Source organism: Ornithorhynchus anatinus, chromosome 12 (genome assembly GCF_004115215.2).
Source record: "Ornithorhynchus anatinus isolate Pmale09 chromosome 12, mOrnAna1.pri.v4, whole genome shotgun sequence".
NCBI classification, from domain to species: Eukaryota; Metazoa; Chordata; class Mammalia; order Monotremata; family Ornithorhynchidae; genus Ornithorhynchus; species Ornithorhynchus anatinus.
This window is the reverse complement of record NC_041739.1, coordinates 23,719,072-23,744,121: the sequence shown is the minus strand read 5'-3', so window position 1 is coordinate 23,744,121 and position 25,050 is coordinate 23,719,072. Positions and strand designations below refer to the sequence as shown.

The 25,050-nt window shown below is 43.1% G+C and overlaps 1 protein-coding gene across 3 annotated transcripts in view; it reads right to left on the bottom strand.

The window, feature by feature from the left end:
* The window catches only part of PRMT9 (protein arginine methyltransferase 9), a 45,239-nt gene that overhangs the window by 19,076 nt on the left and 1,113 nt on the right, over positions 1-25,050 (bottom strand). For 2 of the 3 annotated variants that reach the window (XR_003763437.1, XM_029077116.1), the window contains exons 2-7: positions 17,318-17,466; positions 10,409-10,645; positions 9,739-9,906; positions 6,652-6,754; positions 5,227-5,333; positions 3,560-3,752 (exon numbers count right to left, since the gene is read on the bottom strand). Coding sequence is in view for 2 of the 3 variants with exons in the window: in XM_029077116.1 (XP_028932949.1) it covers positions 3,560-3,752; positions 5,227-5,333; positions 6,652-6,754; positions 9,739-9,906; positions 10,409-10,645; positions 17,318-17,337 (828 nt within the window). In the remaining variant the exon portion in view is untranslated. Of the gene's footprint in view, positions 1-3,559; positions 3,753-5,226; positions 5,334-6,651; positions 6,755-9,738; positions 9,907-10,408; positions 10,646-11,225; positions 11,281-17,317; positions 17,467-25,050 lie in introns of those variants that run through there. The other variant, XM_029077117.1, reaches the window with a different exon arrangement.

Below are 25,050 nucleotides of genomic sequence, written 5' to 3'. Positions count from 1 at the left end.
ACTGGATTAGAAGACGGACTGGAATCCTGATGACGAGGGGGACATTCTGCCAGTCTCTTTTCTGTAACTCCTCTGGTGGGTCTGTTACCTAGCAGCTTCTGCTCCTAATCCATTAATCAATCGATCAATCAATCAACCAACAGATGGCATTTATTGAATGTTTACTTTGTCCAGAGCACCATACTAAGCACTTGGGAGAATACAAGTGCTTTATTTATACTAATGTCTTCTTCCCTCTCTAGGCTGTAAACTCCCTATGGGTAGAGAACATGTCTACCAACTCTATTGCACTGTACACTCCCAAGCACGTAGTATAGTGCTCTGCACACGGTAAGTGCTCAGTCAATGCCACTGATTGACTACTACAGAGTTGAGAAACCCATTCCCTGCCTACAAGGAGCGTAATTACAATACAGAGGGGGAGACAGACTTTAAAATCAATTACAGATATCTACATAAGTGCTGTGGGGCTGAGAGTGGGGTGACTATCAAGGGCTTAGAGGATACAGATGCAAAAGCACAGAAGGGAGAGGGAGTATAGGAAATGAGGGCTTAGTTGGGAAAGGCCTCATGGAGATGTGGTTTTAATAAGGCTTTGAAGGTGGGGAGAGTGGGGGTCTGTTACATATGAAAGGGGGACAGAATTCCAGGCCAGAGGGAGGACATCGTCAAGGGGCTGGGGGTGAGACCCATGAGACTGAGGTAGAGTGAGTAGGTGAGCATTATAATAAAGAAGTGTGCAGATTGAGATGTAGTAGGAAATCAACAAGGTAAGATAGGAAGGGCAGAGCTGATTGAGTGCCTTAGAGCCAATGGTAAGGAATTTCTGTTTGATTCAGAGTTAGATGGGCAACCCTGGAGGTGCTTGAGGAGTGGGGAGATCTGAATTGAATGTTTTTTTAAGAAAAATGATCGGTCAGCGGAGTGAAGTAAGGCCTGACGCGGGAAGAGATAAGAGGAAGGGAGATCAGCAATAAGCTGATAGAGTAGTCAAGATGGACTATGACAAGGGCTTGGATCAGCATAGAAGCAGTTTGGATAGAGAGGGAAGGGTAAATTTTAGTGATGTGAAAGTAGAATCGACAAGATGTGGTATAGACTGAATATGTGGATTGAACTGGAGAGGTGATTCCGTAACAGCTCTGCCCGAAGCCAGGAATTGGGGAAGGAGACTAAAACGGGAAGAGTTTTAAAACGGGTAAGCTCTGTTTGGTAAGCAGGAAACTTAAAAAAAATTATTTTTACACGTAAGAATGCAATATATACAAAACCACTGGTCTTGATTCTACAAGTAAATTACGCTCATGTCCATTGAAAAGCAGCACCACAGCCCACCTAAGCAATAACTCACTAAACTAACAAGTAGATATCTTAAGGCAATTTCATTAGCTGTAATTCAAGACTTGCCTTACTGAAGTTAGCGACTTACTTTCAGTAAGTTTCACAGAGACTCAAAAAAGTGCACCAGTTAATAAATAACATTATGATGGTGGGAAAGGAAAATCAGATATTTTGGACTGAAAAATTGTAGTTGATGGCCACATCACTTCTCAGTTATTTAGTGTGCAGATCTCTTTCCAAACACTTAATCGTTTTAATTTCAACTATGAAAAAGGTTCTGCTTTTAATTTATCATTAAGGCTTTTTAAAGTTATGTGAAAGGAAGCTAAGAAGGCCAAATTACTAAAACAAAGAGACCACTTCTCCCTTTTCTCTAGGGTCTCTTAATCACTGTGCAATTGTCAGTCACGCTGCAGGAAATGATCGTTCAGAGTGTGAACTCCCCACAGGCTTCCTGCTGAGTCAACTATCAAGTATCAGCTCTTTCGGGAGATTCTATATTTGACAAAAGAAGAAATGCTAAAAAAAGAGATGCTTGGAAAAACTCTCCCATAACACGGACATTTGAAACCTACAGTTTCACATCATGTTGTTTGTGTCCTTCTTCTCCCCTTCTGGTTTCCTTCCACTTATTTAGTTTAATCTGAATCGAAAAGATGTGAAACACTCACAGACCAGACAAGAAATAAAGTTCGAGATCACAGCTCAATACTCAGATGGCAAACGCCATGCTGCTGAGTTCCTGTCCCTGATTTCCTCCAGCTAGGTATAACTTAAAGCAATGGTTTATCTTAAACCATTCTGTGGATTTCTAAATTTTTTCAGGAATGGAAATAACACAATTGCTTCAGGGTTGTGTCTACGAAGCTCTGGACTGGCCTCTTTAGGAGCCTCTGCTTTACTAGAGCCTCTTACTCTCCAAGTAAACCAAAACATATTTGGCAATTCTAAAGTGCATCCTTTTTTTCCCTTTACTAACACACTGCAACATCACCTAATGTATGGATTCAAGATTGTCTCTCTGATCAGAGATTATTTGCCAAAGGATCTACTGGAAAGAAGCCGTTGTGCTCAAAAGCGCTGCAGCTGTTGGGGTGGGTAGCTCCTTGCCTTGGCTCCCTCTGCCTCCTGTTAGAAATAATGCATTTAAAAATAATAATGTTGGTATCTGTTAAGCGCTTACTATGTGCCGAGCACTGTTCTAAGTGCTGGGGTAGATATACGGTAATCAAGTTGTCTTTTCCCATGTGAGGCTCACAATCTTAATCCCCATTTTACAGATGAGGGAACTGAGGCACCGAGAAGTTAAGTGACTTGCCCAAAGTCACACAGCTGACAGTCGGCGGAGACGGGATTAGAACCCCTGACCTCTGACTCCTAAGCATGGGCTCTTTCCACTGAGCCATGCCGCTTCTCTAAAAGCAGCGTGGCGTAGTGGATAGAGCACTGGCCTGGGAGTCAGAAGGTCACAGGGTCTAATGTCGGCTCCTCCCCTTGTCTGCTGTGTGACCTTGGGCAAGTCACTTCACTTCTCGGTGCCTCAGTTCCCGGTGGGACAGGAACCCAGTTTGCTTGGATCCACCCCAGCACTTAGTACCGTGCCTGGCACAAAGTAAGTGCTTAACCAATACCATGATCGTCATTATTATTAATAAAGCATTTTTCTCCAATGGGTGAATGTCATATTACCAATATTACATGATGGATCTTCATCATCGCCTCAGGAAGGTCAGTCAAAACAGGTCTAATGCCCCTGTTTCACAGATGGAGGAATGTAATTGATATGCAGAAATCACAAACTGCAGTGTACAGCAACCCTCCTGAATATCAAACCAGATTATTAGATCACGGACTATTCTGAGTTAGTGACACCAGGTCAGACAACACTTCTAAAAGAACCCTAATCCTTTATATTCAAACATCCATAGATGTTTGAGGGCTAATAATGAAACTGATCAAAATAATTCATTTTAGGGCTTTTATCTCCCATTCACTGTCTGGGGAAACAGGAAAAGAAAACACCCCAGTGCAGAACCATTCATCTCAAACTAAGTGATTTACATAGTCCATTAACAAAGAGCAGTTCTTGTCTTTTAAATGGTCATCTTTTTCAACAGGCTGCCTTGTATCGTGAAGGATGCTGCAATCTAGAATGTTTTTAGAATTCGAATTTAACTTCCTGACACAGGAGAAAAAATTAACGGTAACAAATCCGTACCTGAAGATTGTTGAAATCAACTGTCAGTGCCTCAAAGGATTTGGTCAGGGGCAAGTAACCCCCAGGAACTCTACTCATTTTCTCAGTTGTGTACGGTTCAATTGCTTCTTCAGAATCCCCAGAAGAATGGGCTGGACTACGGAATTGTAGAGTTTCTGGTAAATGGATGCCAGCAACATCTTGAACACCCACCCTAAAGGGAAAATGAAAATATTTCAGCTTTCATAATCAGGAAGTAAATCCCAGCTGCCTGGGAAAATCAACTCCTGCTCCCAGTGCTTAAAAGAATGTAGATTCAGTTCCACCCTAACATGTGTTTCACTACGTATTTGAATTAAGAGACTGTTAGGAAATTAAGGAGTGTTCTTCTGGCAACAGAATCTGTTTGGATAGAGCACACCGCAGTGTCTGGAAAAAAAACAGACTGTGCGCACCTGCATGGTGTCAGATCCAGCGAGTATTACAATGTGGGTTTTTCTTAGAGTGGGTTTTGGTACCCACATTATGGGGCAATTTAGGTGTACCACAGTTTTCAGATTTCCTACAGCATCACTTAGGGGAAGAAAGGGACCTTTCAACAATGGTGACACAGCTTGAGTCGATCTTTCTAGAACTGTTATCTTTCCTAATCTAATTACATGCAAGCATTTATGCAGGATTCTACACCTTACAAGGCCTTCAGAGTAATAAGTAGCAGCATTTATTGAGCACCCACTTTGTGCGGTCCACTGAGAAGTACAGAATAATGAAGTGACACTTTCCCTGCCCAAAAGGAGCTAACACTCTAAGGGAGGAGGGAATACTCAAAAAATATAGTAATACCTAGTTTAAAGTAACATAAGTATTACAAAGTTGGACAATGAGAAAAATAGCAAATTTAACTCATGCCCATAAAGCTATCACACCTCACCTACCATTTCACATAAAAACATAACATACATATTTTCCAACAAAAATGAGATATATCAATCATTGTGAAATTCCTGCAAAAAACAAACTTGACATTTCCCGATCTTGTAGTAGCTAAAAAAAAAAAAAATCTCATAGTGGCTCATTAGCTCTTCCACCTGGATGGAACAAAATGATTTACTCTTAGCAGGCACTGTCATGACAGGGAGGTTCTTCTTTACCCCACTTTCAAAGAATGCATACTGCCTGAAAACAGTATACTCACTAGTCATGTGATAATGCAACTGTTATACAGACACTAAATATGCCTCGAGCTTACTCTGCTCACCTAGGATTTCTGTTTCCGTACCAGCTAAAGCCCAAGACTGATACTTTTAAAATGAGAGAAGCGAAGCACAAGAAGTGCCCGTTGTGGGCAAGGACCGTCTCTCTTTATTGCTGCATATTGTACTTTCCAAGCGCTTAGTACAAGTGCTCTGTACACGGTAAATGCTCAATAAATATAAGTGAGTGAATGAACGAATGAATAACACAACAAATGGGTCAAAAATTGAAAAACAGCCCAGGTTTCCCCAATACTCATTCATGGCTTTCAAAGCTCTTTAAAGAGCCCATAAACTAATCAAAAAAAAAAAAAAGCCAAACAAAATCCTTAGAAAGCACTAGAAGTAACTGTAAACTGCATAGTTAACAAAAGATTCCAAATAAATAACTTCTACATGGGCTTTTCAAAGCTTTTCCTGAAAAACAACACCCACCTGTGATGCCTGCGTATCTCCGCACATTCTACCGCCATCCCAAATACAGCAGCTCCTGCTGGTATAACTTGTCCATATTCTTCACAATTACCAAATTGACCTTTGGGCTGCAGATTTAAAGTTAGTTTGAACTACCAAATTAGGACAAATGGATCTCAACGAAGTGAATCAATCCCTCATCAGTGGCATTTGTTGAGCGCTTACTAGGTACAGAGCACTGTACTAAGCGCTTGGGAGAGTACGATACAACAGAATTAGTGGATACGTTTCCCTGCCCAAAATGAGCTGAGAGTTAAACAGTAACTCATTATTTACTCTCTCAAAAAGATTTTCTATTTGCTTCCTAATTTTTAACTACATATTGTTCAATGAAAAGATGCCATTTATCAGTAAAACTTGAGGAAACTTTAGAGGCCAACTGTAATTATTTTGCTTCTACTGTTTTCACACTTCCTGCATTCATCTCTCAGTGCCTATTGTATGTTTTTTTCACTTTTTCTTAAACTTTACATCCCAGCAAGCTCTCAAACTAATTTCATGTGATGTCTGTCACTGTAGTTCGTACTGGATCTCTCCCGTTAGACATCTGTGCAATTATTTTCTTTGACTGGAATGATTACATTTTAATCGGCAACCGTCTAAAGTTTTTTAAGCCTTAACAGAACAACTGCTGAATACAAACCACGACTGTACTGGTCGGTAAGCCACAGAGCAGATAAGAAATTATTAACATTAATGCATTAACATTAACATTATCATTACTAATGATAACAGTAAAAATGTATTTGTTAAGTGCTTACTGTGTGCCAGGCACTGTTCTAAGCACTGAGGTAGAAACAAGCTGATCAGGTTGGATACAGTCCCTTGTCCCACATAGGGCTCACAGTCCCATTTTACAGATGAGGGAACTGAGGCAAAGTGAAATGACTTGCCCAAGGTCACACAGTAGACAAGCGGTGGAGCCAGGATTTGAACCTAGGTCCTTTCTGACTCCCAGGTCCGTGCTCTTAACCGCTAGGCCATGTTAGGGGAAAGGGAGATGCACAACCATCAGAGTTGGGTATTTTAGCAGACAGCTTAGTCTAGGTGTTATTTTCCTACTAAATTTGAAATGTGTGTCTATCTTCAATCTCTTATTCATGGATAAAAACTAGGCTACAAATCAATATACCCGTAAAACTGCAAAGCCACTTTAATTTTTAACACTAGAGGGCACGTGCTTACATCTGAAACAGAAATAAAAATGACATAAAAAGACCTTAGAAGGGCTTTGGAGAGAATAAAACAACAGCAGCAAAACCCCCTAGTTTGCCACTACGTAAGACCACAGTGAAAACAGAATTACAAAGTGGTTATGAGATGGAATAGTTGACAGTGGTTATGAACAGTGGCGACCCAGCCATATGTAAATAGACTCCTTCCTACCTTTGGCTTCAAAAGCAAATTCTCCCAAGCATGGATCAAGCTCTCCACAATTCCTTCTCCAAATAAACCTGCATCGACAGTTTCTGTTACAACAAGGGAAACCCTATATAAGGAGAGGGGAGAAAAAGTCAACGATCCTGGTACACTTTGAAAAATCTGCCTTTAATCAGAACTCCTTTCTTACAGCCTGAAATAATTGCAATCCAACCTGTGATTATCATGAAAATTGCTTTGGAGCAATAATCAACCTCTTTGGTGCAACACTAAAATCATATTTTATGATGGATATGTCTCATCGCCTCTTGGTTTGAAAAAACAAAAATTTTAAAGCAATAATTATTGGGTTTAACGAACACTTTAGATAATGCAATACCTTAAATATGATTGAATATTAACAATTATTAAGGAACCAGCCAAAGTCTTCCCGTACCACATATGTCGCTAGTATTAGAAGATGATGCTACTGACAATGATCAGTACAAGCACGCTGAAGAAAGAGGGGCAATTGAGAAACCAGAGGAAACTGAGGGAACTTAAGAAAATTAATGAAAGCAGTCTGGTTAAAAAACAAAACAAATCTAGGATCCCAAATTACTACACTGTTCCTGGAAGGTATTAGTAATAGCAATTATAATAACAATTTTCATGCTGGTTAAGCACTGACTATTGGCCAAGCACTGGGGAAGATACAAGATCAGCAGGTCCCAAAAGACTAAGCAAGAGGGAGAACAGATACTGAATCCCCATTGTGTCAGGGAGGAAATTGAGGCACAGAAGTTATGTGATTTGCCCAAGGTCACACAACATGTAAGCTGTGGAGACAGAATTAGAATCCAGGTCCTCTGTCTCCCAAGCCCATGCTCTATCAAACAGGCCGTGCTGCTTGTATAACGCCACTTGACATTTAACACAATAGCTCTCTAGTTTTGGCTTAGATTCTACATGGACCTAAAAAGGAACACATCTAGAATTTCTTGATTTTTGCCTTTTGAAAGACTCAGAAACTAATAAAACAAATACTTTGATCGACCCTGTATATATCGCTAAGATGATGTCTCTTTTATTCACTGTTCCCATTGGTGAGAAGACAAGGATTATGGTGGCTAAATTTCCTAGATCTCAGGAGATGTGGGGTCAGGTGGCTTTGCCACGGTCATAACCACAGTAAAAGACCTCAGAAGTTCTCCAGGCAAACTAAGTTGGATTCGGATAAGTACGGCAAGATGATAAGTACGGCCGGAGTATTTATGCCTTTAAAAATCACATTGGCTAGTTTAAATAACCTGGTTACAAGAGAGGCCTTTCAAATATACGATTTGCCTACAGTCTTATGATTTCATTTCCATGCTAAAAATCCCCTATGACATTTTTCTCATTTAAGATTGGCAGATAGCCCCTTTTTGGGGTATTTGTTAAGCACTTACTATGTGCCAAGCACTGTTCTAAGTGCTGAGGTAGATATAAGGTAGTCAGGTTGCTCTCGGTCTTAATCCCCACTTAACCGATGAGGTAACTGAGGCACAGAGAAAAATCAAAATAATTTGTCTACCAAATTCAAGAATAACTGTAGCACTTAACTTTTATAGAATTCAAAGAAAAATCAAGTACATGAACACAGGACTAATTTTCAATCAACTAAGATCATCATATTAAAAAAATAAGTTGGCAAACACTACATCCAGATCTATCCAATTTTAGCTCTTATGTTAATTTCTATGTATCACAGAGTTATTAAAAATGAAAGGGCAAATATAGGCTAGTTCCCTTTACTATTACTGCTACAGAAAACTGGTCTCTGTAATGATTCTCTGATCTTCTTTCTGATTGAGGTCACGGTAATTGCCATTTATTTATGGTATCGGCTATCTGCGTAAAACAACCCTGCTCTCATATTTAGTCTTTTTGCTAAAAATGGGAAGAGATCAGGAAATGTAGAATCAGAAAACCACGTGCAAGCGGAAGGAATTAATTTAGGATTAGAGTGCCCTGCAGCTGGTCATTTTTCCTAGATATTATATATTCCCTCAGTAATTGGCAAATGGGATAAAAATGCCAAAGAGCAGCTTATGAAAAAATTTTAAAACTTATCATCATGGCCGGATGAAAGCAGAAGGCAAGATAGGCCAAAGCAGGCATCCTCTAGGCAAGCTTTTCAGTTTTAACTTGATTTTTAAAAATTATTATCATCTTGAAAAAAGGAGAGGGCCCTGCCTGGGGACTTAGGATTTATTAAGGATGGGCAGAAGGTCTCAATTCTCTCTTTTATCTCCCCCCAAGGGGGAAGTAACAGCAGCAAGGTAAAGTAGGGTTTTGAAAAAAGAGACCGGATGGTAAGGCCCAAAATGAAGTGTGGGAGCCTGATGTCAAATTCTGCTCCCAATTCCCACTTTCAGCAGGTGGCGGAAAAGAGAAGCCGTGTGGCTCAGTGGATAGAGCATGGGCGGGAGTCATAAGGACTTGAGTTCTAATCCTGGCTCTGCCACTTGTCTGCTGTGTGTGGGCCCTTGGGTAAGTCACAACTTCTCTGCCTCAGTTACTTCATCTGCAAAATGGGATTTAAGACTGTGGGCCCCATGTGGGACATGCACTGTGTCCAACCTGATTAGCCTGTATCTACCCCAGCATTTAGTAGAGTACCTGCTACGTAGTAAGCACTTAACAAATACCTTAAAAGAAAAAAAAAGGAACATACATGGCAGAAGTAGCACAGGTTATATGAAGGCTGGGGTGAGCCAACATTAAAAATCCAATGTCCGCGTGGTTAATTTCAAGACACTGAGGTCTCCAGGTCAGGAAACAAACAGAGCAATCACTTCCTCTCCTTCTGATGCAACTATTTCATTCATGGAAAGTTACCGCAGGTCAAGGGCTGATTTTATTTTTAGATACACGGAGAAGCACGCATTACAAATGCCTACATTCTAAGAAAACAGATCATGTTTCTAATCAATCAAAAGCACACGAAGAAGAATTTCCTTCCTCAATACCGATAAAGAGTAACCCTATTCCAGTTTCAACAGACGGCTGAAACTTTGTCACTTCAGTAAAATTAACAAAACCGTAACAAAATGCTAGCACTGAAAATACCTCTCAGGAAGGTGTTTTGGAACCTCTATATCAAGGGACTTCATATGGAGGAGTTTTATTTCCGTTGCCATGTTGTTGGCTGCTACGACATCACAAGCAAGTTCATACATGGTCTTTGACAATTCGCAGGCATAGACAGAGGGTGCACCAGCCTTCTTGGCAAACATGCTTTGGAAAAAAAAGTTTTGTCAGAAAAATTTGGCAAACTATTTGAATACTTATGTTCAAACCTGAAATACAGGAATTATTTACTATACATCCAGTCTTTGCTTCCAATTGTCAAACGTGTAGTCCTTAAAGGGAAATACGATGAATCAGCTAACCACATTTTGGAGGTCCTCTACGTTAATTGATACGATTGTTTCCACTTTTAAAAACTTGATTTTTAGGCCCTACAATTTAATTAAATTATTAACAGGGCTGAACAAGAGTTGACTGAAATTCACCAGTTAAACAAAAATACTACTCATAAAGTATCTTGGTCTCTTTATATTTTTTTTGGTTTTGAACTGTTTTGGGTTTTTTATTTTTTGATATGGTGCATCAGAACTTCTCTACCTCTTTATCTGCTAACTACACATCTCTGTCATTTCACTTCCAAAAGAAATATGTTGAGCTCTGATTAACAGTCTTGTCTAAGGAGCATTCCTAAAATGCAACTCTAACAAACCTCAGTATTCCAGTTCCAGTGCCGATGTCCAGAACGGTTTTGCATCCCAAGCTCACCACCTTCTGGATCGCTGCCTGATAAGCCATATTTCTTTTGATGTCATTAAGCATGATAAAATGCCAGCGTTCAACAAGCCAGTTTGCAACACGGTAAAAATTCTCCTTTGCGTCGGCGAAGTCGGGATTTAGCTTCACTGCTTTGTGAAAATAACCAGCTGCTTCATCTCTAAAGCCCATTCTACCAATAAAACAAACAAAAAAAAAGACAGAAAATATGCGCCTATCTTCCAAAAAGCTATAATGTACAAAATATTAAAGGAGGATGGGGGAAAACAATTACCAAGAATTCAAGTGCTTATCCCGAGTCTATAAAAATGGCTTTTAACACTAGCTATATTTATGATATTGATAATGACTTCATTTCTTCATATTTCAAAAGGAAAGGCTTGAAAATTTTCCAAATAGTATGTCAGATACTTAACCCGTAATTTAAATCAACATGGGAAACAGCACTTGAGTAATCACTGGACATTATACAAATGCTCTGTCGGTAACAAAATGTGGATTTCCTACCAGTGGTCACTCTTCGGGCTAAGAGTCAAAGAGTGATGTGATCGGGGAGAGAAGCGTAATTTGTTCTGCCGAGTAGAGATGCGAAGAGATATTGATTATGACACGTTTAGTCTTGTTACACAATCATATGCCCAAAACTTACTGAAGCTGAAAACTCAAGAATTAGTAATATAGTAGTAAAAGTTTGGAGGTGCTCCTAATGACACACAAAAAAGGTCCAACTTCCGAAAAGATTAATGGCCCACCTCTGTAATGTTTCCAAAATAAAAATAACTCCGAATGCAGATCTTCCTCTACAACCTAGTACAGAAATAAGGAATTGTTCTTTTAAAGAGCTGACTGCATAGAAAAACACTCTCACTGGAGCAGAAATATCAAGTCACATAAAAGCTATGCCCACACATGTTTAAACTGTCTACAGAATTACACAATAGTAGGGTACACTACAAGAGAACTCTCAGAAAGAACTATTTTCCATTCTGTTTGGAAAGAAGGAAAATATTCTCGGCAAGACCCACGTACAGATGGACGATGACTCATCTAGTTTCAGTGAAAGTGTGTTTGTTTATACATTTAGAGTGCCTTGGTTAGCAGCATCGTATTATTATAATATAGCACAGATGCATTAGAGTGGAATTAACTCATAAAGCGTCACTCTTTATGCATGGAAAGAATTACCTATCGCCTGATGGAATATATTTTGCTCTTGATGGAAAATCTCTATTAAAAAACTCTATTTTAGAATTATTTCCTCACTATGGCATGCCTAGATGATTATACACTCTATTTTGGGATTCAATTGCACAATTGGTATAACTTCTTAAAAGCAGCGCTTTTAAGGTTGGAGAGGAAGATTTGCATTCGGAGTTATTTTTATTTTGGAAACATTACAGAGGTGGGCCATTAATCTTTTCGGAAGTTCATCCTTTTTTTGTGTCATCAGGACCACCTCCAAACTTTCACTAGTGTATTACAAGTTTCCAATCTAAATGTACTCTAAATGCACTCTAAACGTATAAACAAGCACACTTTCACCGAAACTATATGAGTCGTCATTCATCTGTACGTGGGTCTTGGTGAGAATATTTTCCTTCTTTCCAATCTCAACTACAGTGCTCATCTTGCCCCAGCCCTTACAGAAGAAAATGAGAGGCTGGATGGTGCATGAGAGAAGCAGCATGGCCTAAGAGCACGGGCCTGGAAATCAGAGGACCTGAGTTCTAATCCAAGCGCCGCCACTTACCCGTTGTGTAATAATAATAATAATGTTGGTATTTGTTAAGCACTTACTATGTGCCGAGCACTGTTCTAAGTGCTGGGGTAGACATAGGGGAATCAGGTTGTCCCACGTGGGGCTCACAGTCTTAATCCCCATTTTACAGATGAGGGAACTGAGGCACAGAGAAGTTAAGTGACTTGCCCACAGTCACACAGCCGACCAGTGGCAGAGCTGGGATTCGAACTCATGAGCCCTGACTCCAAAGCCCGTGCTCTTTCCACTGAGCCACGCTGCTTCCTGTGTGACCTTGGGGAAGTCACTTAACTTTTCTGGGCCAGCGTGGCTTAGTGGAAAGAGCCCGGGCTTGGAAGTCAGAGGTCATGAGTTCTAATCCCTGCTCCGCCACTTGTCTGCTGTGTGACCCTGGGCAAGTCGCTTCACTTCTATGGGCCTCAGTTACCTCATCTGTAAAATGGGGATTAATTCTGTGAGCCCGACGTGGGACAACCTGATTACCCTGTATCTACCCCAGCACTTAGAACAGTGCTTGGCACATAGTAAGCGCTTAACAAACACCAGTATTATCACCATTAGTATTCCCTCAACTGCAAAATGGGGATTCAATGCCTGTTCTCCCTCCTTTTTGGACTGTGAGCCCCATGTGGGACCTGATTCTCAGGTACCTACCCCAGGCTTCATACACTGTAAGCGTTTAAGAAAAAAACACAGTTAGGAAGAAACAATCTGTAATGGCTTTTCTCTGAAGGTAAGTAGCATCTTCATTGATACTAATACTAATGATGGCATTTGTTAAGTGCTTACTATGTGCAAAGCACTGTTTTAAGCGCTGGGGGATACAAGGTGATCAGGTTGGGGCTCACAGGCTTAAACCCCATTTTACAGATGAGGTAACTGAGGCACAGAGAAGTTAAGTGACTTACCCAAAGTCACACAGCTGACAAGTGGCGGAGCCGGGATTAGAACCCATGACCTCTGGCTCTCAAGCCCGGGCTCTTTCCATTGAGCCACACTGCTTCTCCCATTAACAGTGGGATGGTCTCCTGATCAGCATGAACTCTACCTTTTCAAGCTTCTGAACTGGCCTGGAGTCAGTGATGTGGGAAGGTGGTTTCCGGGGAAGTAACTGGCCCTAAGCCCTCTTCTCTCTTTCAAGGCCTCAATCAATCAATCAGTCAATCGATCAATATTATGTATTGAGTGTTTTCTGAGGGCAGAGCACTGTATTTTGCTTGGGGGAGTACAGTAACACCAGAGTTGGTAAACAAGTTCCTTGTCCACAAGGGGCTTACGGTCTAGAGGGGGGAGCAGACATTAAAAGAAATTACGGATATGAACATAAGTGCTGTGGGGCTGAGGGTGTGGTGAATGTAAAGTGCTTAAAGGGTACAAATCCAAGTATAAGGGTGACGCAGAAGGGGAGAGGGAGTACGGGAAATGAGGGCTTAGTCGGGGAAGGCCTCTTGGAGGAGAGGGGATTTTAATAAGGCTAGGAAGGTGGGGAGAGTGGTGATCTGTTAGATACGAAAGGAGGGAGGAAGGAGAGGGAGTTCCGGGCCAGAGGGAAGATGTGGGCAAGGGGTCGGCAGCAAGATTGACAAGATCGAGATGCAGTTAGGAGGTTGGCGTTAGAGAAGCAAAGTGAGTGGGTTGGGTCGCCTCGGGAACTCAGCCAGGTAAAATAGGAGGGGCCGAGGCAACTGATTGCTTTAAAGCCGATGATAAGGAGTTTCCATTTAACACGGAGGGGATGGACAGTCACTGGAGGTTCTTGAAGACTGGGGAAACACGGATTGAACTTTTTTTTTTAAAAAAAAAAAAAAGATCTGTGTAGCCCTCCTCTTGGCTTTGACGACGATGGAGTCTCTGATCTCAAACGACGGTCGGTCCTCCAACCGGGCCCAGTGACATCAAATCCGAGCCGATGTGGTGATGCTGTGCTATTGGCTGCACACGCACTCATCCCTGCAAAGACGTGTTCCCGTTGGGGTAGTACGTATAGCGAGCAAGGAGGTGAGAAATACTACTGCCGAGATGGTCGCTGCGCGTTCCCCAGGCTGCCGAGGGACAGGTAGGCGGGTTTCGCCATTTGGCACGGAGACCGACTGAGGGGGGGCTGTCGGGGACTTGGGAGAGTGAGTATAACAGAAGCCATGGGACACATTCCCTGCCCTCAAGGAGCTCACAGGAATCCAGCCTTGTCCATTTCAGGAAGAAAGGGAAGGCCAGAGAGGCCAGTCCCTCCATTTTGGATAAATGGGCACATCTGAAGCAAGCCAGGCACTAGTGAAAAAGGAAAGTTTTCCTGGGGAGGAAAGCTGTGAGGACTGTCCTTAAGAGCGTAGACAGTGAGCTCCCTAAGATAAGAGATCTCATCTATTAATTTTCATCGATCGTCACCCCAAGGCATCTGCAGCTTAAGGCTATAGTACAGTACAAGTCCGTAAGACTGTGGGACCAAGTTAATTCTCTTCAGTTGTGAAATAAAGCAGCATTGAAAGGGGAAAAAACCAAAAAGCCGTCGAGCCAAAGTAGGCCACATGCCAAAGTACACAGTCATAGCCAGGGAAAGAACGTGTAGCCTGAGGGAAGCCACAGCTTAAGCAAAAGGAAAATAAAAAAGTTACAATCGGAGCAAAGTCAAATTGTGCCCGTACGCCACGATGCCAACCGCGTAAGAGTTATAAAGGCATATACAAACCAGTTAGAGTGTCACCTTGCCTCCTCCTACCTCTCCTCCCTTCTCTCTTTCCACCGCCCACCCCGCACGCTCCGCTCCTCTGCCGCCCACCTGCTCGCGGTCCCCCATTCTCGCCTATCCCGCCGTCGACCCCTGGGCCACATCCTCCCGCGGTCCCGGAACGCCCTCCCCCCTCACCTCCGCCAAACTAATTCTCTTCCCCTTTTCAAAGCCCTACTTAGAGCTCACCTCCTCCAAGAGGCCTTCCCAGACTGAGCTTCCCCTTTTCCCTCTGCTCCCTCTGCTGCCCCTCCACGCCCCCTTCACCTCCCCTCAGCTAAGTGGCGTGGCTCAGTGGAAAGAGCCCAGGCTTTGGAGTCAGAGGTCATGAGTTCGAATCCCGGCTCTGCCACTTGGCAGCTGTGTGACTTTGGGCAAGTCACTTCACTTCTCTGTGCCTCCGTTACCTCATCTGTAAAATGGGGATTAACTGTGAGCCTCACGTGGGCCAACCCGATGACCCTGTATCTACCCCAGCGCTTAGAACAGTGCTCTGCACATAGTAAGCGCTTAACAAATACCAACATTAAGTCCCCTTCCCCCCCTTTCCCTCTGCTCCTCCCCGTCTCCCTTCCCCTCAGCACTGTACTCGTCCACTCAATTTTATATATTTTTTATTACCCTATTTATTTTAATGAGGTGCACATCACCTTGATTCTATTTATTGCTATTGTTTTAATGAGATGTCCATCCCCTTGATTCTATTTATTGCTATTGCTCTTGTCTGTCTGTCTCCCCGGATTAGACTGTCAGCCCGTCAATGGGCAGGGATTGTCTCTATCTGTTGCCGATTTGTACATTCCAAGCGCTTAGTCCAGTGCTCGGCACATAGTAAGCGCTCAATAAATACTATTGAATGAATGAAAGGAGATGACTACAGAGAGAGTAAAATAAACTAAGTTAACGTTACAAGCGCATGGGTCAGATCCACACTGAGAGCTAATCCCAGGGGGACTCATAGGCTTGTAAAAGTACATTTCGGTACAAATGCCAACTACGGAGGGCATTCCTATGTTACTCTATGCTGCTGTGTGGCCAAATAATGCATGCAAGTACTACAAATTGTTATCTGTTCAAACTCTAAGAGTCCATCCAAAATGTGGAAAAGCAAGCAAAGAGGGGAGACAGATAGCAATGCTCTTTATTAAATACTGTGTACAGAGCACTGTAGTAAGCGCTGGGAAAACATATACAGGTGGGAATTACGCCTAGGCCGTGCCTCTTGTGGGGCTCAAAAATCTAAAAGTATCACTAGGGAGAATCAACGTCTGGAATGTGTCTAGACTGTAAGCTCGCTGTGGGCAGGGAATGTGTCTTTTTATTGTTATATTGTACTCTCCCAAGCACTCAGTACAGTGCTTTGCGCACAGTAAGCGTTCAATAAATACCACCGAATGAAGGAATGATTCCAAGTGCACAGCACAGTGCCCTGCACACAGTAAGCGCACAATAAATACCATTGATTGATCAATAGTAGAAATGTACACGCATTCATGAGTACTTCCAATGTTAGGGCCAGAAATACTCAACAGGACTCTTTCAGGAAAAAAAACCTAGGTCAGGTTGGGAAAAATCACACCAGAGACTATAGTAGGAGCTTCAGAGACAATAAATGGAGGTGTTAAAAGGGAAAAGGGTTTTTACACCTGTCTCTCTGAACCAACAACCAGCTTAAAGTCACTATCACATGGAGTTGATTCTACATTTCGGATCTATCGAAATGCACTGCATACTGACCACTAGGAGTTAATACCTGCAAAAATCCTACATGGTTTAAAAAAAAAAACACAAAACCAGGACATGATCAGAGATCAGCAGTTACAATAGGAACATTTATCAATCCTCAAGCATTCGATTTTAGAGAAAGTCAGTTTGAAGAAGCGAAACAGATGAGAAAAGGGGTAGGGTTTATTCATTCATTCAATCAGTCATATTTATCGAGTGCTTACTGTATGCTGAGCATTGTACTAAGCGCTTGGGAGAGTACAACAATAAACACACATATTCCCTGCCCACAACAAAGTTACAGTGAAGGGGGGAGGATGTTACATTGTTAGATGGCGGGGCGGGAGGAGATGTTGGAGCATGAATGGATGATCTTCACAAAGATTGTTTGAAGGCCATCTCCTATGCTCCCAACTACTCTATTTGAACTGAAAACCATCCTAAAAGCTATTTAATTTTGTCTTCCTCTCACGGCATAAGTGGCTGAAAAGCAAGTGGGAACAAGAATGAGGGAACAAGAGGCAGGAAAAGAATAAGAAGATGAAACAGATGAGGAAGCGCAGTTAAAATTTAGCATTACTTTAGATTTCCCCCACCCCCCTCCCAATATAGTACCGAAACAATTGACTACCCACCTGAAGAGATGCTCCCCCATACTGTTACATATTACTTCATCATCAGGAAACAGTTCCAAAGCTTGTTCATAGCATCCAAACAAGTCGGGTATTCGACTGAGTGCGTCCAGTTCTTCTGCCCATCTGAAGAGTGTGTACTGAAAGGTTTCCTTAAAAAAATTTAAATAATTTAAAAAAATCAACCGATCAACAGTATTTACAGAGTACCTATTGCAAACAGGAAACTGTACTAAATGCTTAATAATCATTGTGGTATTTGGTAGGCATCTAATACGTACCAGGCACTGTGCTAAGCTCTGGGGTAGGTGCGAGATAATCAGGTCCCACATGGGGCTCACAGTCTGAGTAGGACGGAGAACGGCTACTGAATCCCCATTTTGCAGAAGAGGGAACCGAGGCCCGAGAAGTTAAGACTTGCCCGAGGACATACAGCAGGTAAGTGGCAGAGACAGGATTAGAACCCAGGTCTTCTACCCCTAGGCCGTTGCCCTTTTGCCTAGGCCACGCTGCTTTCCCGCTTATGGGTCCAACAGATTAGCCAATGTGACCTCTGACTTCGAGGAGCTTACAAAAAACCGCAAGAGAAGCAGTAATTGAGTATCAAAATTGTACTTAAGCGCTACAAGGAGGTGTGAGTTCTCAAGTGCTTAAGAGATGCAGAAGAAGCAGCATGGCTCAGTGGAAAGAGCACGGGCTTTGGAGTCAGAGGTCATGGGTTCGAATCCAGGCTCGGCCACTTGTCAGCTGTGTGACTGTGGGCAAGTCACTTAACTTCTCGGTGCCTCAGTTCCCTCATCTGTAAAATGGGGATTAAGACTGTGAGCCCCAGGTGGGACAACCTGACCCCTGTGTCTACCCCAGCGCTTAGAACAGTGCTCGGCACATAGTAAGCGCTTCACAAATAGCAACATTATTAGAAGAAGCCGCGTGGCTCAGTGGAAGGAGGCTTGGGAGCCAAGGTCATGGGTTCGAATCCCGGCTCTGCCACTTGTCAGTTGCGTGACTGTGGGCAAGTCACTTCACTTCTCTGTGCCTCAGTTACCTCATCTGTAAAATGGGGATTAAGACTGTGAGCCTCACGTGGGACAATCTGATTATCATGTATCTACCCCAGCGCTTAGAACAGTGCTCGGCACATAGTAAGCGCTTAACAAATACCAACATTATTATTATGCAAGGACAAATCAGGTCCGCAAGTGGTATCTGACGACAAAGGATGGTGATCCTCCCCGGATTAGACTGTGAGCCCGTCACTGGGCAGAGATTATCTCTATCTTTTAGCGAATTGTCCATTCCAAGCACTTAGTACAGTGCTCTGCACATAGTAAGGGCTCAATAAATACTATTGAATGAATGAATGAGATAGGAAGAGTGGTCTGGCCTATAAATATGGTAGGGGAAGGAGTTCTAAGCCGGAGGGACGACAAGGGAAGGGGGTCGGGGTTCAGATTTACGAGATGTTCCTCCCCTTGACTCTATTTATTGCCATTGTTCTCGTCTGTCCGTCTCCCCCGATTAGACTGTGCGCCCGTCAAACGGCAGGGACTGTCTCTATCTATGGCCGACTTGTTCATCCCAAGCGCTTAGTACAGTGCTCTGCACATAGTAAGCGCTCAATAAATACTATTGAATGAATGAATGAATGAATGAATCAGATAGACAAGATCATGGCATATGACCAAGCACTTAGTACAGTGCTCTGCACATAGTAAGCGCTCAATAAATACTACTGAATGAATGAATGAGATAGGAAGAGTAGTCTGGCCTGTATGTATGGCTGGGGAGGGAGTTCTAAGCCGGAGGGATGACGAGGGAAAGGGGTCGGGGTTCAGATAGAAGAGATCATGGCGTACGACCAAGCGCTTAGTACAGTGCTCTGCATATAGTAAGTGCTCAATAAATACCATTGACTGAATGAATGAGATAGGAAGAGTGGTCTGGCCTGTATGTATGACTGGGGAGGGAGTTCTAAGCCGGAGGAATGACAAGGGAAAGGGGTTGGGGTTCAGATAGATCATGGCGTACGACCAAGCACTTAGTACAGTGCTCTGCATATAGTAAGTGCTCAATAAATACTATTGACTGAATGAATGAGATAGGAAGAGTGGTCTGGCCTGTATATATGACTGGGGAGGGAGTTCTAAGCCGGAGGGATGACAAGGGAAAGGGGTCGGGGTTCAGATAGAAGAGATCATGGCGTACGACCAAGCGCTTAGTACAGTGCTCTGCATATAGTAAGTGCTCAATAAATACCATTGACTGAATGAATGAGATAGGAAGAGTGGTCTGGCCTGTATGTATGATTGGGGAGGGAGTTCTAAGCCGAAGGGATGACAAGGGAAAGGGGTGGGGGTTCAGATAGATGAGATCGTGGCGTACGACCAAGCGCTTAGTACAGTGCTCTGCACATAGTAAGCGCTCGATAAATACTATTGAATGAATGAATGAATAAATATCTTTCCTGTAACGGTAACTCTGTCCCATCCTCAAATGAAGCAAAGAAAAATTGTCCTTATATCTTCTTTGGGATTCAATGAACACAAACACCGTAAATGGTAAAATTATTTATTCCTTCTCACAGAGAGGCACTGTGGCTTAGGGGAAAGAGCAAAGGCCTGGGAGTTTTTAGATCTGCGTTTCTAATCGCGGCTTTGCCGCTCGCCTGCTCTGCGACCTTAGGCGAGACCCAACTCCTCTGTGCCTCAGTTTCCTCATCTCTGAAATAGGAATTAAGCGTTCTCTCTACCCTCTAGAATGTGAGCCCCGTTTGGGACAGGAATTTTGTCACACCTGATTACCTGGTATCTCTCCCAGTGCTTAGTTCGGTGATTACTTGGCACAGATTACTATTTTTGTTGTCCTCGTTATTCTCATCGTTGCATTCTGTGCTATTTCGGTCTTTTCTTCCCGCTTATACAGCGCTACATCTAAGGTGTCCACGGCGATATCATTTGCTTTTCTACGTCAGTATTTGCGAGTAATTTTCCTGATTAGTAGATTATCTAGCTGAGCATCAATCATATGAAGGGCCCTAACATATCACAAGTCTGCACTAGTTGCTGCTGCAGGCAACAATAGGAAGTCTGTTTGCCCCACTCGAGAAAGGGAGCTCATTGTGGGTGGGGAATGTCACCGTTTATTGTTGTATTGTGCTTTCTCAGTGCTAAGTACAGTGCTCTGCACACAGTAAGCACTCAATAAACAGGACAATGAGTGAATGAATGTATAGGACAACCAACCAAAGACATTCTTTGTGTGTGCAAAATGGAATCAAGACTGTGGACTTTGGATTGCCCTTTTCAGTTACACACCTACTGACAGATTACTTTTAGCATTTATTATTAATATTATTAAACTACGCCCCCCCCCACTTCTCCTCTGCTCCTCCTCATCGCCCCGACTCCCTCCCTCTGCCCCCTTCTCCGCCCCACAGCGCTTGTGTATATATGTATATATTTATTATTCTATGTATTGTACTAATGATATGGGTATATCATAATTCCATTTATACTGATGCTATTGATGCCTGTTTACTTGTTTTGTTGTCTGTCTCACCTCTTCTAGGCTGTGAGCCTGTTGTTGGGTAGGGATTGTCTCTGTTGCTGAACTGTACTTTCCAAGCGCTTAGTACAGTGCTCTGCAAACAGTAAGCGCTCAATAAATACGATTGAATGAATGAATTTAAGCACTTACTATATATCAAGCACTGTCTTAAGCTCTGGGTAGATAAAAGTTAGTCAAGTCAGACAAAAATGTCTCACGAGGGTCTCACAGTCAGTGTAGGAAGAACAGGTTTTCCCATTTCACAGATGAGGAAACTGAGGCACAGACAGTTAATGACTTGCCCAGGGTCACACAGCAAGCATCAGGCAGCGCTAGAATTAGAACCCAGATCTTCCGACTCCCAGAACTGTGCTCTTTCAACCAGGCCACTCGGCGCATACTGATGATGCAAATGGAAGAAGGATGATGCTTGATTTCCCATCTATTTTATCATAATAAACGTGACCAGTAAGTTTTGCTTCCAGAAAAGTCTGTACTTTTAAAGAGAAAAAATATTGTGCTTCAGATCCAACTATTTAGGATGTGTTTAAGCAAGGGGAAAATAAAACTAACACCACCATTACTATTACAACAACATCGGGCATTAATTCAAGTGACTGGGATGGAAATCGGGACTCACTTTTCACAGGCTGACAAAAAAGCAGTCTATAAACAGGACAGTAATCCAACCCTGTCTACGTGAATAATTCCAAGGAAAATACACTTTGAAATTTGAAAGTGGGGTTTTAGTTTGAAAGTATTTGAAATCTCTTCCCCCGAAAATCTAAATTTGCTGATCTGTTCCGGTTAATGCTCTCATTTGTTAAGGTAAAACTCATTTTTCTTGTTTAGCTGACAGTCGGACTTTATCAGGGGCCAAAATAGAGATCCTGGCTTAATTTGTAAAAACAATTTAAAAGTATTCAGGGATCTGAACTTCAAACAAAACCTTAAAATAGGTTTGAATGAATGATTAAAGGTGAAGCCTTGTTTTCTCTCAGACATCTGAGCAGCAGTCAGTCCTCAAGAAAGGAATTAAAACATAATAGGATCTCAACTACTATAATCTGTTTATCGCTGCTTCTTCCTCCTCCATCTTCTGCCACTAATTGTGATGCTTTAATTCTGGGGATCTTATCACTAATAAATAAAAGCTGGTGCAGGCCTGAAACAAAGTTCTGACTATAAAGAAAATTTAGAGCAACTTCCTAAGCAACCTGATTAACGAAGACCTGCTCTGCACCGGGAAGCTGCAGGCCTAGTGGAAAGCAGAGGGGCCTGGGAGTCGGATGCCCTGGGTTCATTCATTCAACAGTATTTATTGAGCGCTTACTATGTGCAGAGCACCGTACTAAGCGCTTGGAATGTACAAATCGGTAACAGATAGGGACAGTCCCTGCCCTTCGACGGGCTTACGGTCTCATCGGGGGAGAGGGACAGACAAGAACAATAGCAAGAAATAGAATCGCGGGGATGAACATCTCATTAAAACATTAGCAAATAAATAGAATCAAGGCGATGTACATCTCATTAACAAAATAAATAGGGTAAGGCAAATATATACAGTTAGCGGACGAGTACAGTGCTGAGGGGAAGGGAGAGGGGGAGGAGGAGAGGGAAAGGGGGGAGAAGAGGGTTTAGCTGCGGAGAGGTGAAGGGGGGGGTAGAGGGAGCCGAGGGAGAAGGGGAGCTCAGTCTGGGAAGGCCTCTTGGAGGAGGTGAGCTGTAAGTAGGGATTCGAAGAGGGGAAGAGAATCAGTTTGGCGGAGGTGAGGAGGGAGGGCGTTCCGGGACCGCGGGAGGACGTGACCCAGGGGTCGACGGCGGGATGGGCGAGACCGAGGGACGGTGAGGAGGTGGGCGGCAGAGGAGCGGAGCGTGCGGGGTGGGCGGTAGAAAGAGAGAAGGCAGGAGAGGTAGGAGGGGGCAAGGGGATGGAGAGCCTTGAAGCCTGGGTTCTAATCCCAGCTCTGCCAATCGCTTGCCGTGTGACCTTGGGCAAGTCACTTAACTTCTCTGGGCCTCAGTTTCCTCAAAGGCAAAAAATGAGGGGTCAATACCTGTTCTCCCTCAGACTGGGGGCCACTCCCGGCCCCAAAGCACTTATTTATGTACATATCTGTAATTTTATTGACCCCTTCGCACTCCCTCCCAGCCCCAAAGCCCTTATGTATATATTGACGTATTTATTTATACTGATGTCTGTCTTCCCCTCTCTAGGCTGTGAGCTCGCTTTGGGCAGGGAATGCCACTGTTTATTGTTGTGCTGCACTTTCCCGAGCGTTCAGTACAGTGCTCTTCACACAGTAAGCGCTCAACAACTACTACTAATGAACAAATATGGGACAGGGATCTTGTCTGACCTGAAATAACTTCAATCTACCCCAGCGTATTGCACTTTCCCAAGCGTTTAGTAGGGAAGCAGCGTGGCTCAGTGGAAAGAGCATGATCTTGGGAGTCGGAGGTCATGGGTTCGACTCCCGCTCTGCCACTTGTCAGCTGTGTGACTGTGGGCAAGTCACTTCACTTCGCTGTGCCTCAGTGACCTCATCTGGAAAATGGGGATTAACTGTGAGCCTCACGGGGGACAACCTGATTACCCTGTATCTACCCCAGCGCTTAGAACAGTGCTCTGCACATAGTAAGCGCTTAAATACCAACATTATTATTATTATTACAGTGCTCTTCACACAGTAAGCGCTCAAACAACTACTGCTGAATGAACAAATGGGGGACAGTGATCTTGTCTGACAAGAAATAACTTCAATCTACCCCAGTGTTTGGAACAGTTCTTGACACGTAGTAAGCGCTTAACACGTGGCTTAATGGAAAGAGTCCGGGCTTGGGAGTCGGCGGTCGCGGGTTCTAATCCGGACCACCACTTGCCTGCTGTGTGACTTGGGGCAAGTCACTTCACTTCTCTGGGCCTGAGTTCCCTCATCTGTAAAATGGGGATTAGGACTGTGAGCCCCACGTGGGACAACCTGGTTACCTTATATCTACCCCAGTGCTTAGAACAGTGCTTGGCACAAAGTAAGCACTTAACAAATACCATCATTATTATTATTATTATTAAATACCACAATAATAATACTGCAAGTACAGTACAGTAACTTGCACCCCCAGAAGTGTTGCTGTTCTGCTCCCCCTCAAAGTCGGGCTTGTTGTGGGCAGGAATTGTCTCTACTTGCTGTATTGCACTTTCCCAAGCGCTTAGTACAGTGCTCCGCAGCTAGTAAGCGCTCAATATCTGTTGCTGAACTGCACTTTCCAAGCGCTTAGTACAGTGGTCTGCAGACAGTAAGCGCTCAATAAATTCGACTGAATGAATGAAATGCGATCGAATGACTAGTAAGCGCTCAATAATATCTGTTGCTGAACTGTACTTTCCAAGCGCTTAGTGCAGTGCTCTGCACATAGTAAGCACTCAATACGATTGAATGAATGAAATGCGATTGAATGAATGAATAGTAAGCGCTCAATAAATATAATAATAATAACGTTGGTATTTGTTAAGCGCTTACTATGTGCCAAGCACTGTTCTAAGCGCTAGGGTAGACACGGGAATCAGGTTCTCCCACGTGGGGCTCCCAGTCTTAATCCCCATTTTACAGATGAGGTCACTGAGGCACCGAGAAGTGAAGTGACTTGCCCAAAGTCACACAGCTGACAAGTGGCCGAGCCGGGATTCGAACCCATGACCTCTGACTCCAAAGCCCCGACTCTTTCCACTGAGCCACGCTGCTTCTGTGGGTGAATGACTGAAATACGATTGAATGGATAGTAAGCGCTCAATAAATATGATTGGACGGACGAATGAAATGGGATTGGATGAATGAAATACGATTGAATGAATAGTAAGCACGCAATAAATATGACTGAAGAGTAAGCGCTCAATAAATACGACTGGGTGATGACCGAATGAAGAGTAAGCGCTCAATAAATCCGATTGAATGAATGACTAGTAAGTGCTCAATAAATACAATTGGATGAATGAATGAAGAGTAAGCGCTCAACAAATACAATTGGATGACTGAAGAGTAGGCGCTCAGTAAATACGACTGGGTGATGGAATGAATGAATGAATGAAGAGTAGGCGCTCAGTAAATACGACTGGGTGATGGAATGGATGAATGAATGAAGAGGAGCTCAGTAAATACGACTGGGTGATTGATTGATTGATTGATTGA